A 15,142-nucleotide genomic window follows, 5' to 3' on the forward strand; every position below is an offset into this window, starting at 1 on the left:
GTTGATATTTATAACTAATTATGAAGATTAATGTGCTTTATAGAGAGCATGTTTAATTAAAATTGGCTTGCCTTGCCATTCTACTTTACTTACACATACTGTCCAAATTATAATCTAAATTCTACTAATCTGTAGAACATTCTAGCATCTGGATAATTATTTTATTCTTTTTTGTAGTCATAACTATTTTATTCTTTTTCGTAGTTATTTTGGTTTGGCCTTTTGAGATGCCTTTAGCTTTTAGGCCCCCAGCTAAAATGCTTTTTAAATGAGTCTTTTTTTTCATTCATTTTTAAAATGAGTTACTCAAGACAGTCGATAGATTAAACAAATAGTGGGTTATTTAATGTTTTTCTTGAAGAGTTTTCAGGCAAAGATTACCAGTCAATTTGTTTTAGTTTTTTTCCTAGAAGATTGAACAAGAGAAATGGGTTTAAATGGAAGAAAGAATTCTTTTAGTTCATTTTTTGTTATAAAATGCTGTAATTTTCTTCTTTATTAATCTTTCTCATTCCCCTTCTCTATTCCCATTGATCAAATTAAGGAAAGAAAAACCTAATAAAATAAAGCCTTCGTCACAACAGCTGGAGTCCTTTAAAATAAATTCTTACTTTGTCTGAAACTGTATGTCTTCAGCATTTTATTTATATTATCAGTCAGGAAATGTTTAAATTTTTTTTTGGACTTCTTTATCATTGTGCCCATCAGATTTCTAAATGCTTTCCAAAGTTGTTTTTTCTTCTATCATTTTTATATTGGGAAAATTGTTTTCCTAATTCTTCACTCTTTGTTCTATATCATTTGATAGAGGTCTTTCCAGTTTCTTCTGGAACTGTCCCATTTTAAAATTTCATCAAAATAATATTCTGTTTCTTTCATATTCCACTATTTATTAAGCCATTGCACAATGGTAGGACAGTTTTCAGTTTTTGGCTCCCACAAATAGAGCTGCCATCAATATTTTTGTTCGTAGAGGTCCTTTTCCTCTTGCATTCCTTTGGAGCATAGGCCTAGTAATGGCATAGCTAGGTCAATAGGAATGCACTTTTTCATAATTTTGGGTACATATTTTAAAATTATTTTCTGTAATGGCTGGACCAATTCACAATTCCACTGACAGTGTATTAATATACTTGATTTCCTATATCCCCTCCAGTGTTTTATTATTTTCCTCTTCTGTTATCTGCCAGTTTGATAGGCCAGCTTGAATTTGTGGTTACATTAATTTGCATTTCTCTACTATTGATATAGAGTTTTTTCCCCTCATGTAATCAGTGATAGGTTGGATTTCTTCCTTTGAAAACTACCTATTTGTATCCTTTGACTATTTGTCTGTTGAGGAATGGCTCTTAGTCTTATAATTTGAATTCTCAGTTATACTTTATAATTTATACTAAATGATTACAATTATTTATTTGGAACTTTGATATTAATGAGATAAGGATTTCCATATACCAATACAGAGCAATAGCTATTCTGCTATTTGTAATGGTAGTTTCTTTGGAAAAAGAGATTTGCTCAGGATTGTATAGTCAGCATGTGTCAGAAGATAGACTTGAACCTTAGTCATCCCAACTCTAAGGCCACATGCCTCTCCACATAGGAAATTGTTGAATATTTGTGTATGTAGAGATCAGTAATCTGTACTTAGTTTTAAAATGTTATCTGCTTTATTATATTTTTATTTATTCTGTCAAACATCTCAGTTACATTTTTATCTGATTTAGCAGGAGTATTACCAGTGATTGGGTAGGTTTAATCTGATCTAGGTAACGTGTTAAGTGACTTCAAACTTTACCCTTAGTCTAAATTTCCCCCACAAATCATCATATGACTGTAGATATCCATTTGAACTGACCTGTCTCCAAGAATGACTTCCTTCTTTGAGATTTCATTAGTTCTCTTTGAAAAATGGAGCAATAGCCATTTAAACATGCTACTCTCTATGCTTAGGATGCTTTCCCTCTTCCCTCTGCCTTTGAATCACTTCTCCTCAGCTCAAGAGTAACCTCTATATTGAAGCCTTTAACTAACCCAGTATACCAATATATATGTATAAAAAAAAACAACAAACTTGTTATTTACTAAAGTATGAACATGTTAACATCCTCCCCTCCTTGAGGACAGGATCTTTTCTTACTTTTATATTTGTGTACCAGCACCTAGCACAGGGCAGATGATGGTGCAGTGGAGAAAGTGCTGGGCCTAGAGTTAGAAAGACCTGAGTTTAAATGTGACCCCAGATACTAGCCATGTGACCTTGGTCAGGTTACAGTTTCTTCATTTATAAAATAGGGATAATTATATAATTTGCCTCCCATGGCTGTGTGAAGATCAAACAAGGTAATACACATTGTGAAGCACTTAGACTGTGCCTGGCATAAGACTTTCTGGTTATTGAAACATATCTGCCAAACTGCTATATATTTTGATTTAGAGTTAAAGTCACTTTAGAGGGCTTTCTGCTTCCTGTGGCTTTCCAAGTATGTTACTTAATTTACATGGGGCAAATGATTGAATAGATCTTATTATCTTTTGATTTACTAAATTATTTTTCAAGTAAAATCTCTAATCAGAATTAATCATTGAAAAATGGGAAATATTCATTTGGGTCTATATGATATCTTGAAGTCTCAAAGGATAGCTACCACTTTGAATGACAGAATCAGGATATCAAAAGATTGACTATGCTGTAATTTATAAAATGAGGCTTAACAGGGATAAATGTCAGTTTTAATTGCTCCAAAGAAGAGTTTTGAGAAGATAACCCTTTCCCTCTTTTTTGCAGAGATGGAAGGAACATAACTGAGGTGTACTGTGCATATATATATACTTTCACACTTTCTTAAGTGTATTCAATAATTTTTTTTGTCTTTTTTTTCCCCTTAGAAAGTATTTGTTGTGGGGATGGCTCCCTGGGGACAGGATACTGAAAGAAATTATGGCCATGTGAAAAAAAATCAATATTTTAATTAAAAATATAAGAGCTTACAGTTATGAATTTCTTTTTCTTTTTTTTAAACCCTTATCTTTTGTTTTAGCATTGATTCTAAGTTTTGGCTTCATGGCAGAAGAGCAATAAGAGCTAGGCAATTGGGGGTAAGTGAATTGCACAGTCACATAGCTAGGTAAGGCCAAATATGAACACTGGATCTCATGTCTCTAGGCCTAGCTGTCCATCCATTGAGCCAGTCCCAGGCCTTACATTTAGGTTAAAAAATAACAATAAATTTGGCAAGTGCTGGGACTATCCTTACGCATTTTCCTACTTAAATGACAAATATTTGAAATACAAGAAAATGTAAATAATGTAACAGTCCAGATTATTTCCAACAGGAGTCTTTTGACATATTAGACAAACATTTCCATAATTCCTTAGCTTCAATTTAATGGAAAAAATTAGGATTAAATTTAGATATAATTTAAATTGTATATCTTTATAAACACATTTATATATACATGTCTTTTGGGTTAGTGTCACCTTTTACACAAGACCTTAGAGCCTTGAATTCAAATTGGGCTAAGATTTGCAAAGGTAGAAGGAGCATAAGTGGGGTCTACTGCCTAAACTTTCAGACTTTCATAATAGTATTGAATAATTTTTCAGTTATAAAATGAGAATAATTATGACTACTTTTTGCCAGGTAGTGTGCTGTCAATATAGTTAAAAAGCCTAACATTTATATGATCCTTTAAGGTTTGTAAAATACTTTACATATTATCCTCTTTGTTTCTCACAACACCTTTTTTTGGTAGGTGCTATTACTTCCACTTTTTACGGATGAAGAGGCTGAACAGATTTTAAGGACTTGTCCTGGACTCTGCCCTATAAAAAATAAATGTCTGAAGGATATTCAGGCAGAGTCCAGATGACCATATTTTGGGATTGTTGCAGAAGAGGGATATGGAGGCTGGACTAAATGAACTTTAAGGCCCTTTTCACCTCCTAAGATGTTAGTAATATTTGTGTTAAACCCAGCTTGAAGTGCTTTTAAGAGACTTAGAAGAGGGGTTACTACAGTGAGGAAGCTTCTTCCACCAGTGCACCCTTACCATGGAGTTTATTTGGAGAACTGCTCTGAGCCAGTGAAAAGAAGTAAAGCTGCTTCCTGATTTTAACTGAGCCTGGAAGAGACCTAGACATGTCTGTGTTTGCCAGTCTTTCTAATCTTAATATCAAAGCTACCTCTCTTCTAATGTATATCTACTTAATTAGCATTCATGAAGCACTTTAGATATTCTAAGCTCTTTGTTGGGGACTGGTTGTACAAAATAAAAATGACCCTCTCTGACTTTATGGAGTTGATTTACATTCTGTTGAGATCTGGGGAGTGGGGAACCACTTGAAAACAGATAAATAATTACTGTTCTAAGTAATTTCTGGGATGAGGTTGGGTACTTATAAACTTGAGAAATCTGCTAGGACCTTTTCTTGCTGGTAGTCCTGGAGTTGTGCTCTGAAGGGAGCTTTGGCCAGTTTGGCCAAAATGAAGAATGTCATTAGCTTTGAAAGATAGGATGGAACTGAATTGAGAAAGGCTTTCAATTTTAAATCTGGGAGTTTGTATTTTAGTCTAAAGTCAAAAAGAGGATCCACTGAATATTCTGTAGCCCAGCAGTAGAATGATTCAAAACTGTGCTTTAGGAATATCACTTTAGCAGTAAGTGTGAAGAAATATTTCAGAGATGAAGAAAGGTATATTGATTAAGATTTTGTCATTTTTCCACCAAAGGTTATTATAATCAATCTGTTTAATATTTCAAGAGAAAGGTAATGCATTTTGCCAAATGTTCTGGCATAATATAATAATAAACCCAATCTAGCTAATAAAATCTCTGTGTACTTGTGAAATGTACCAAATATTCATATCTTTCATTTTATTATACTTGTCATGCCTAAAGGACTAACTTGGGCTAATGTACCTGAAAAGAAAATTGCTCTTGACATTAAGATCTAATTTAGATCAAACATCAAGGTTTAGTTTAGATTATAATTTAAAAACACATATTAAAAAATTGAACCTTTTAATTGATTAGTCACCAATTTTTATCAGTTAAGTTTTCAGTTTTTTATGATTATGTTTGAAATGCTTGGGGTAGTAGAAAGAGAGCCTGCTTTTGGGAGATAGGAGCATCTGGATTAAATTCTCCTTTCCTCTTCACTCTTTCCTCCTTCCATCCCCACCTCCACACACATACTGGCTCTGTGACTTCCTAGGCCAATGATGGCAAACCTTTTAGAGACCTCATGTCCTGCCCTGCCTCCCCCCTCTCCCTTTACCCCACACTGGAGAGGGAGAAAGCTCTCCCCTTAGGCTGCTGAGTGGAGGGGTGGGTGAAGCAAGGAATGTCCTCAGTATAGATGAAGAAGGAGAGAGGAGTGGCCTGAGCACTCCGCTCCCCTCCAGCTCTGCCATTGGGCTGCTGGGCAGAGGGGCAGGTGATGTGAAAAAATGTCAGTCAGGCATGGTGGAAGAAGGGAAAGGGAACAGCTCTGCCTGAGTCCCTCTGCCTTTCTAGTAATGAGCATTGGTGGTGGGAAGGGGTGGCACATGCCCACAGAGAGCACTCTGTGTGCCATTTGGGGCATGCATGCCATAGGTTCACCATCATGGCCCTTGGCATACCACTTAACCTCTCTCAGCTCCTTGCAGAGCCTTTCCTGCCTTCTTGCCTTCCTCCTTTTTCCTTTTCTTCCTCTGTCCCTTGCTTTTTCCCTCTCTTCCTTTCTTCCTTTTTCCCTTCCTCCCTCCCTCCCTCCCTTTCTCCTTCTCCTTCCCCTCCCTCCCTCCCTCCTCCTTTCCTTCATTCCTTCCATCTTTTCCCCATTTATTTTTGTAGAGGTAGAGAATTCTGGGTGTGAATATTGCATATATAGTCAGAAAGTTGATTTAAATTTTGATGAACTACTTTTTTGTTTTTTGTTCCTTTTTTTTTTATTTGCTATAAGATATGACCTACTGGGTAGGGGAAAGAGTATGGATATATTTGGAAAGTAAAGTAACATAAAACAAGATACCAATAAAAAAAATTTAAAACCAGCATCTGTCTATTTGACTTATTAAGGAGCCTAGGGACATTATCAATGAAAATTAAAAATGTAGTGACTAGAATTCATTGACCTAGAAAACCACAGATTCACTTCTATTTTGTATTATATAGATGTGTATATGTATATATTTGCTAAACATTTCTCAACTTCCTTTTATTTTAGTTAGGATTCCTCTTGAGAGTTGCTTGCTGTGAGTTTGATACCTCTGCTTTAGTACTTTCTGGTAAAAAAGGATAACCAAGCATGTGGACATACTTTTTCTCTAGCCCTTTCTTCATTTTCAGACCTAAAGCTCATGAAATTTTTCTTATTTAATACTGAAAACCTAATAACTTAGTCCCTACAATTTTTAGTCCCAATTTAACTGTCATCATCTTAGTTTAGATTGAATATCAGAAAGAAAATATTGTACCCTAGCTGTTAATTGGTCAGCATAATTGATACTGAGAGAAGATTGAAACATCACATAAATATAATGAGTTCTCAACCAAAGTGACTATTAGGATGATATAAAACATAACCAACTTCTCAGAATTTGAATTTTGAAATTTTGTTAAGTAGTTACATGAAGCCAGTAACAATTAAGTTTTTGATGACTAATTTTTCAGATGTTTAAAAAACATACTGGATATTTTTGTGATAAGCAAATAAAAATAATTATGGGTGATATACAACATACCAAGAGAATGTAATTTCCTTTTTGTTTTAAGAATACAAAACGAAGATCAATAGAAAAAAACTGAAGAGACAATGCAGAGATACTTTTTTGATATTTGAAAGAATTATAAGTGGTAAAGGAAGGTAATTTTTTAAAAAGAGAATTTATGCTAATTATAGAAGAGAATTATAATGACAAGGAGTCATTCTACATTTTTTACTCTTCAAGTGATTTTTTTTCCCCTTTATCTTAGAATTTGATACAGTTTGGGGTAATATTCTTATAAGATCATATTCTTCTATGAATTCTTCTATATTCTTCTTCTAAAGAAAACTTATTTATAAAGAGTGATATTTCCTTTTTTTTTTTTTTTAATTTTTTAAACCCTTAACTTCTGTGTATTGACTTATAGGTGGAAGATTGGTAAGGGTAGGTAATGGGGGTCAAGTTACTTGCCCAGGGTCACACAGCTGGGAAGTGTCTGAGGCCGGATTTGAACCTAGGACCTCCTGTCTCTAGGCCTGGTTCTCAATCCACTGAGCTACCCAGCTGCCCGATATTTCCTTTTATGAGGAAAATGTAGGCCCTGACAATATATCAGAAATAGTTATTAGAGGATTTGCAATGTTTAAGGCCATAAAAGGATTGTCTGCACATGCACATGTCAATTTAAGTAGTTTAGACCTGAAAGAGGTTTTAGGGGATATTAATTATCTGTATCATAGTCTTAACCCAGATAACTATTTTCCTTTAAATTTTGGCCCACTTAGCATTCCATGTCTGAATAAAGTTTATATACAGAAATTAAAGATTTTGGAAGGCTTGAATTTTAAGACTTAAATTAGGAAGGCTCTTTCATATGACTTTCCTTCAAAACAAAAATATAGTTTTAGGGGATATGACTTATCCTCCATCATGAAACACATTTTTTTGGATGATAATTCTGAATCCCCTTTCTGGGTGTGTCTCCTTTCCCTATCCATAGGTTTATAGAGTGCTAAAAGAAGAAGGAATCTTAAAGATCACAGTCAAACAATGTTCTCTTATCCTCTTGAGTCTTGTGAGTTACCCTACCTTCTAGTAGTAGCACTTACCTAATCAAGTTTCTTTCCTTCAGTTATTATTTTTCCTTTATTGTTTTAGGAGTATTTGTCATTGTAACATTCTTGTTTTTGGAGATAATTAATTTGTCAGATTCAAACTCCACCTTGTGTCACTCAGGGAGAGGGAAAAGATACAGGCTCCTTTTCTGCTTTTTTTCATTGTTCAGAATGCAATGATGAAAGTTTACCAAACCTTGGAAAAGTTCCTGGATTTGGTCAGGAAATGGCTTTGCTTAGAAGACTCAGGGAATTAGTTTGCCCCAAAGCAGAAACTCATATTCTCTTGTGTTTTGGGATCTACAAAATACAGAATACTCTCTTTAAAATGACTGCCATTTCTACTATCTGAGGACTCTGCCCATGTCCAAGAAGAAAATGGAGAGGGAATGAATTGTCTAGGAGGAAATGGCATCTGTGACCCTAAAAGGAACCAAGCCCTTGGAAGAAATTTCAAAGGAGCATAAAGTCACAGCTCCTTAGGAGAGAGGCAGCACACCTACCCCACCACCAGCCTTTCATAGGGTTCATGATGGAAAGATGGAATAGTGAAGTTATAGGCCAGCTGGAATCAGAGACTTCTTCATTTAGATTTCCTAAATATCTTTGCCAGCTATCCAAATATGGAAGGAGCACCTACTCTACCTTCCCAGGAGATGGAAACTGTGACTAGTACCTGCCCTTTCCTCCTTCCCTACATAATGCTTGAGAGAAGGGCCCCAAGTTACTGAGGAGAGAAGAATGGCCTTCATCTTTGCAGCCACTGTATTTGCTTTAGCCGTTGAGGACAGCTGTGGTGTGGGACAGAGTAAAGGGACTGCCTCTCACAGAATTAGGGGCCTTTTTCACACCATCCATGCTGACAGCTCTTACCAGTGATCCTCACAACTCCCTCCTAGACCCTTATATGGATGTGACTGAGAGGGACAGACAAGTAATTATTGCCATCTTTTTAGTACTTGACCTTCCCAGCTACTTACCTATCAGTCAAATACTCTGATCAATTTACTCTGACCTATGAATAACTCATTTCTATTTCTGGGTCCCAGTCCATCTGATTCAGATTGCTGGCAGTAGAGTTCTTCTACCTACTACTTTTCATCCTTGTCTAGTTAACTCTATCCCCTCTCCTTCATCCATCTTTGATCTCCCTTTCTATGGTACCTTCAGAATCTCAGATTTTATTCCCCTTTATCAATTCCCCATCATCCTAGATCTCTTTATCTCTCACTTTACACTTTTTGCTATTCACAGAAAACTGGTTTCAGGGAGATATTTCATCCTTTGCCATCCTTTCCAGTGCCACCCACTCCCCAGCACAGTGAGCCAGTAATCCTCATTATTCTTATTCTCTATGGGTACTTTTAAGACACTGTGCTGCTAATAAGTAACATCTCATTCTTATATCCCTCTAATTACCTTATCCCATAACCAGCCTCTGGGCCATAAGCCATTTTTTTTTTCTCCAGGAATTTAGTATCTGACTGATCTTTAACTCAGACATGAAGTCACTGATACACTTTGTGGGGTGGTAAAATTAGAGGAGAGATTAACTTTGTATGTTTTTAACCATGACAGTACCAAAGGGAAATAGTAACTTTTAAGTTAAAAAAACCTGAAGCTTGCTTTGTTCAGTAGAAAGTGTTTATGATACCTATTTTGAAAAAGATTTTCTTTCTTAATGTCAAAATCAGATGTTATTTATTAGCTGAGTTTTTAATGTATACTTAAGGTTTTTAAATTCAAGTTTTACTCTAGCCTTTTGTCTTTACTTTAGTGACTTCTAGGTTTGATTGCCTCCCCAGCAACCCTGGACCTCCAGTGTCTCCTTTTAGGAGGTGCATTTCCCCATCCATTTTTCTAGAGTCTTGATTAATTTTTACAGTTAAGCAGCCTTTTGTAAATGCTGCTGTAAAATGTTTTTGTGAATATTGAATGTTTTTTTCCTTGAATTTTTAGGGTATATTTTCAGCAGTGGGATCTTTGGGTCAAAGCGTGTGGACATTCTAGCCACTTTCTTAGCATCTTTCTAAATTGGTTTTCAGAATGACTGAATCAATGCAAAGCTCCTCCAAAAGTATATTAGTCCTTCTGTCTTTCCATAACTTTTCACTTAGGTTATTCCCATCCTTTATCATCTTTGCTTATTTGCTAAGTATGAACTGAAATTTCAGATTTTTTTTTTTTGGTGATCCAGAATAACCTTTCATATGGTTGTTAATAATTTGCAGTACTTTTGGGAACTGTTATTGCTCTTTACCCATATAAAGGCAGCAACTCTTGATTTTATATTATATATGATTTTTAATATCTGATTTTACATAGTATTTTATAATGCTTTACGTGCTTTATCTCATCCAACCTCACAACAATCTTATAGTTGTAGACATTAATAGTAAAACCCTATTTTACTGGTGAGAAAACTGAAGTTCAGAGCTTAAGGGATTTGCCCAAAGTCATATGATAAGTATTGAAACAGGATTCAAACCCAGGGTTCTCTTAACCTCCTAAATCCCAACATTCTTTCCACTGTACCATGCTACCTCCAAAAAAGTAAGATTAGTTACTGCCTTCCATTCCTAGACTTCCTGTGAGTATCAAATAAGATCATGGATGTAAAGTACTTTGCCAGACCTTTAATGCAGATGTTATTATTTATGGTATTTTTTAAATAATCCAACAGAATTATACAGGGAAAAACATAAATAATCTAGAGATTCTGGTGAGAATGTAGTAGGTGAGAGTAAAAAGTAAAGATCTTCTATTGAGTATGATTGCATAAGACACTACATTTTATTTTAAGAATTTGTAATTCATCATTGGAGTTTAGATGGAATTTTTTTATTGAAATGATCTTTGATATTCCCCTGAATTTTCATGAGCAAACAAACATTGAAGCTAATTTTAGATTTTAAAATGGTAAAGGTCTTCAGTCAGGTGGGGTGCTGGGCTCTGTTTTGGATCAACATTTTCAAGAATGAAAGTAAAAACATTTCTAGATATTTTAAAAAGTAAAATCTGTTAACTTTTTTTGAGTAATGTTTTACATGCTGATATTGCCCTCTTCTCTCTGTTTTTTACAGTTATGGTCATTATCTTCAGATGAATAGCCTTTGCTGGCTGGAGTGAGCCTACAATAATGAGCGGTGCAGCTTTGGGACTTGAAATTGTTTTTGTCTTTTTTCTGGCTTTGTTAATACTTCATCGATATGGAGACTTTAAGAAACAGCATAGACTTGTTATTGTAGCAACACTACTTGCTTGGTATCTCTGCTTTCTCATAGTCTTCATCCTGCCCTTGGATGTTAGTACGGTAAGAGTACACATTTTCCTTGTGTCAGAGTCTTGCGCAATTTCACAATCTATTCAAGATATACCTATAAAAAACCAGCTAACTTATGTAATATATATAAAAATTTAAAATTTTAATGAGATTTTCTGAATTTGATTACTTTCAAAAATATAACTTTATATCAATATATTTTCAACATTTTAGACAATATACAACCGTTGCAAACAAGCTGCCAACTCTAGCCCTTCAGAAAATAACAGCATAACTGGATCCTACTCTGCAGCTGTTCCTGACAGAGGGTAATACTTTTGATTTTTAAATTTAAAATTGGCGTACCATTTTTTAAATCACAGATTTCATTTATGCATTTTTTTTCATCTTAAGAGTTATTTTCCCCCCAGAGAGATAGATATGTATTCTTTAGTTATCTTTGTATTTTATTTTTAGGCATATTGCTAATATAAGCAAAAAAATTTTGAGTGTGCAAGACACTTTTTATAGGCAGGCCTTAAACCAGGAATTTATTCACTCAATATATTGGTTATTCCTCTAACATTGAACTCTTGTGAAAGCAAGATTAATAGATTCAGAAGTAGTGGAATGAAAACAAAATTTTGGAGTGAACCAGAAAATTATACTGTAATTTTAACAAATTAATTGTATTTCTAGAAAACTTCCAAATGAAAACTAATATATACATTGATTTTTACTTTAGTAGTCTAAAGATATATCTAGATAAGTATGTTTATTTTTTGTGTAGTTTTATTTATTAAAAAGTGCCTGAAACTTGGTATTTTTAAGCTATTGCACCATTTCTCTTGCTATTCTGATTCCATGAAGCTCTTATTAAAAGTTTGTAGGTAATTTCAAAAGTATCACTCCAAAAGTTAATATTAAACTAAAATACGCACTTTGAGTTGAAACTATTCTTTGCTAGAACAAAGTGCTTTGTTGATGTGTTATTTTTAGTCAGTCTGCAGCCACTGTCATTTTGAATTGAGTTTTAAATAAAAATTGATGTTTTATAAAAATGACTTAAAACAAGACAATTGTTATTGCAACTTAATCTAGACATAGTAGAAATTCAATTTTTATTAACATAAAATGAATTGTTAAGTTGTAAACAGTTTTTAACTTTTTTGTTTGGGTGGGGTGGGGGGTATGCTGGTGTTATTAAAACAGAAAACACCCGTGTTTCAAGCCATGGAGCTATATCCCTGATGGAATCATGCCAATTTTCTGGCGTGTTGTTTATTGGACATCACAGTTTTTAACATGGTAGGTGAAAAATATCTCTATTTTGTCTTCTTCCTCCCTTCCCCAATATTCAATAAGATTTTACTTTTTAGAATTTAACCAAGTGTTAATGGAGTTATTTTCCTAGTATTTTCATTAATTCATGGCCTAGTTTATTATTTTTGATCAATTATAATGATAATAACTTTGTAGTTACTTCTTTAATCTAGGATCTCAAAAGTATCTAGATCTATGACTTGGCTGTTGTGGGGAACTCCACTGTGTAAACTATTTCTGCTAATGCAGCTATACAACTCATTTCTCTACTTTTAGAGTTTTAGAGGACTTTGAGGGAATTAGAAGTGGAGTCACTTGCCTATGGACACAAAACCAGAATTGGAATCTAGGTCATTCTATCTCCAATGCTGGCCCTTTAGGCACTGTAATCTAATTGCCTCTCACCTCTTATGTAGGAGTTTATTATTAAAATATCCCACTAAGAGAGGGATTATACTACTTCTGAGACATTTAATGTATTGAATTATGGATTAGTATATAAGCATAAGGAAAATTATATATCTCTACTATTAAAAATACTCATAAAAATGAGATTTTTGAATATATTAGCCGAGTATGTTTTTCCCCAAAACAGCATCCCATTAGTCAGTAGTTGTGCTATCCCAATTTTTTTGCTCTATCTGAATTTTTTTGCTCTCATTCACATTTAAGAGTACCTTACATTTTCATGATACTTTGTCATTATCAGTCTATCACATTTTTTAATCTTATTTAGTCTCCAAGTATGAGCGTTGAGATAGGTAGACAGGACACTTAGTTTACATTTTAAAAAGAGGAAACCAGATGACTGTTTTGCCCAAGGTCATGGAGAGGGGAGGCAAGGGTACAAACCCATTCAGATGTGTTCTTAAACTCTTAAGTTGAGACTGTGATACTTATTATAGTAAATAGTAAAGAGAAATATTAAGTAGATGAAATTAAGCAATTTAATACTCTTTGCTTTTCTCCCTCTTACTTTAGGATCTTGTTACCTTTTATGCAGTCATATGCAAGATCAGGAGGATTTTCCATCACTGGAAAGATCAAAACAGCACTGATTGAGAATGCAATCTATTATGGCACCTATTTGCTGATTTTTGGAGCATTTTTAATTTATGTGGCTGTAAATCCAAATTTGCACTTAGAATGGTAAGAATACCACTATTAAGAACTTGAGAAACAAAAATTTTATTCTTTGGTTTGGGTTTCTTTTTTCAAAACTTCTTTGTGTTTTGTGGATTGTCTAAAATAGAAATACCCATTCTTTTACTTACAATAAAGTGTTAAAGTATTAAATGTTCTTTAAGCACTAAAAAGTTGAGTTAAATATATTTTTAATTCACTTATCTAGTATGTTACTAGATAAAATCATTCAATACAGAAATTCTCTCTAAATATTTATGTAAATGCTACTTAGGGATGGTTACAGAAATGTCCTTCCCAAGTATATATTGAACATTACTGATAAGGATAGAAATTGATTCAGGTTGGCTGAAGTAATTAATGTAGCAATACTACTAATGAATCACCTTTTGTGAAACACATGAACAACTGTAATTAAGTTAAAATTAACGTGTTTTGAAAAATTAAAATGAGTACCATAACCAGTTATCTTTTTTCAAACCCTTACCTCCTATCCTAGAATCAATACTATGTATTAGTTCCAAGGTGGAAACGTGGTAAGGGCTAGCTAGTGGGGGTTAAGTCATTTGCCCAGAGTCACACAGGTAGGAAGCATCTGAGGCCATACTTGAACCCGTGACCTCCTTTCTCTAGGCCTGGCTTTCAAATCCACTGAGCCACCTAGCTGGTCCCCATAGCTAGGTTTTTTTTTTTTTTTTTAACTTTTTTTTTAAACCCTTAACTTCTATGTATTGGCTCCTAGGTGGAAGAGTGGTAAGGGCGGGCAATGGGAGTCAAGTGACCTGCCCAGAGTCACATAGCTTGGAAGTATCTGAGGCTGGCTTTGAACCTAGGACCTCCTGTCTCTAGGCCCGACTCTCAATCTACTGAGCTACCCAGCTGCCCCCTCCCCCCTATAACTAGTTTTTAAAGAAGAGAATCTTTTGTTTTTGAAATAGGTATTTCTATTGAGAGTTTGATGTATTTTCTGTATTATTTTTGTACTTTGGAGTGTTTAGACACTGATCCTTTGAAATATAAATCTTTACAACTTTTTAAGATCATTTATTCTCATCAATAACAAAACCAAATAAGTGGATGAATGAGTTAGTCAAATCAAAAAAGCATCTCTTAAGCTCTAGATAATGTAGGTACTAAAAAAGGTGAAAAATAATACCTATTATCAGGGAGCTCTCACATTCTAATGAGAGACAACACGTAAATAACTAGGGACATACAAGATATATACAGAGTTGATGAGAAGTAATCTCTGAGTGGAAGACACTTGAAGCTAGAGTAGTGAACTAGGCCTGTTGCAAAAGACAGGAGACTAGCTGAATCTTGAAAGGAGCCATGGGAATAGAAGAGGCATGGAGGCAGGTGAATGAGTATCATATATGAGAAATAGCAATTACATCATTATGACTAGAATGGTAGAGTATGTAGAGGTGAATAACTTAAAAAGACTGGAAAGATAGGAAGGGACTCAGTTATGAAGCACTTTGAATGCTAACTAACTATAAGAGCTTCTATTTGATTCTGGATGTAATAGCCACTGGGGCTTACTAAGGGGATGACATAGGCAGATTGAAGATTTAAGAAAATCATTTTGGCAGCTGAATGGA

The 15,142-nt window shown here is 34.4% G+C and overlaps 1 protein-coding gene across 1 annotated transcript in view; it reads left to right on the forward strand.

Moving 5' to 3' along the window:
* LMBRD2 (LMBR1 domain containing 2) overlaps positions 1-15,142 on the forward strand; it is a 60,592-nt gene that overhangs the window by 3,075 nt on the left and 42,375 nt on the right. The window contains exons 2-5 of the mRNA XM_044664353.1: positions 10,894-11,123; positions 11,307-11,401; positions 12,285-12,380; positions 13,377-13,544. Of these exons, the coding sequence (XP_044520288.1) occupies positions 10,950-11,123; positions 11,307-11,401; positions 12,285-12,380; positions 13,377-13,544 (533 nt within the window). The 5' untranslated portion in view covers positions 10,894-10,949. The remainder of the gene's footprint in view (positions 1-10,893; positions 11,124-11,306; positions 11,402-12,284; positions 12,381-13,376; positions 13,545-15,142) is intronic.

This window comes from Gracilinanus agilis, chromosome 1 (genome assembly GCF_016433145.1).
Source record: "Gracilinanus agilis isolate LMUSP501 chromosome 1, AgileGrace, whole genome shotgun sequence".
NCBI lineage: Eukaryota > Metazoa > Chordata > Mammalia > Didelphimorphia > Didelphidae > Gracilinanus > Gracilinanus agilis.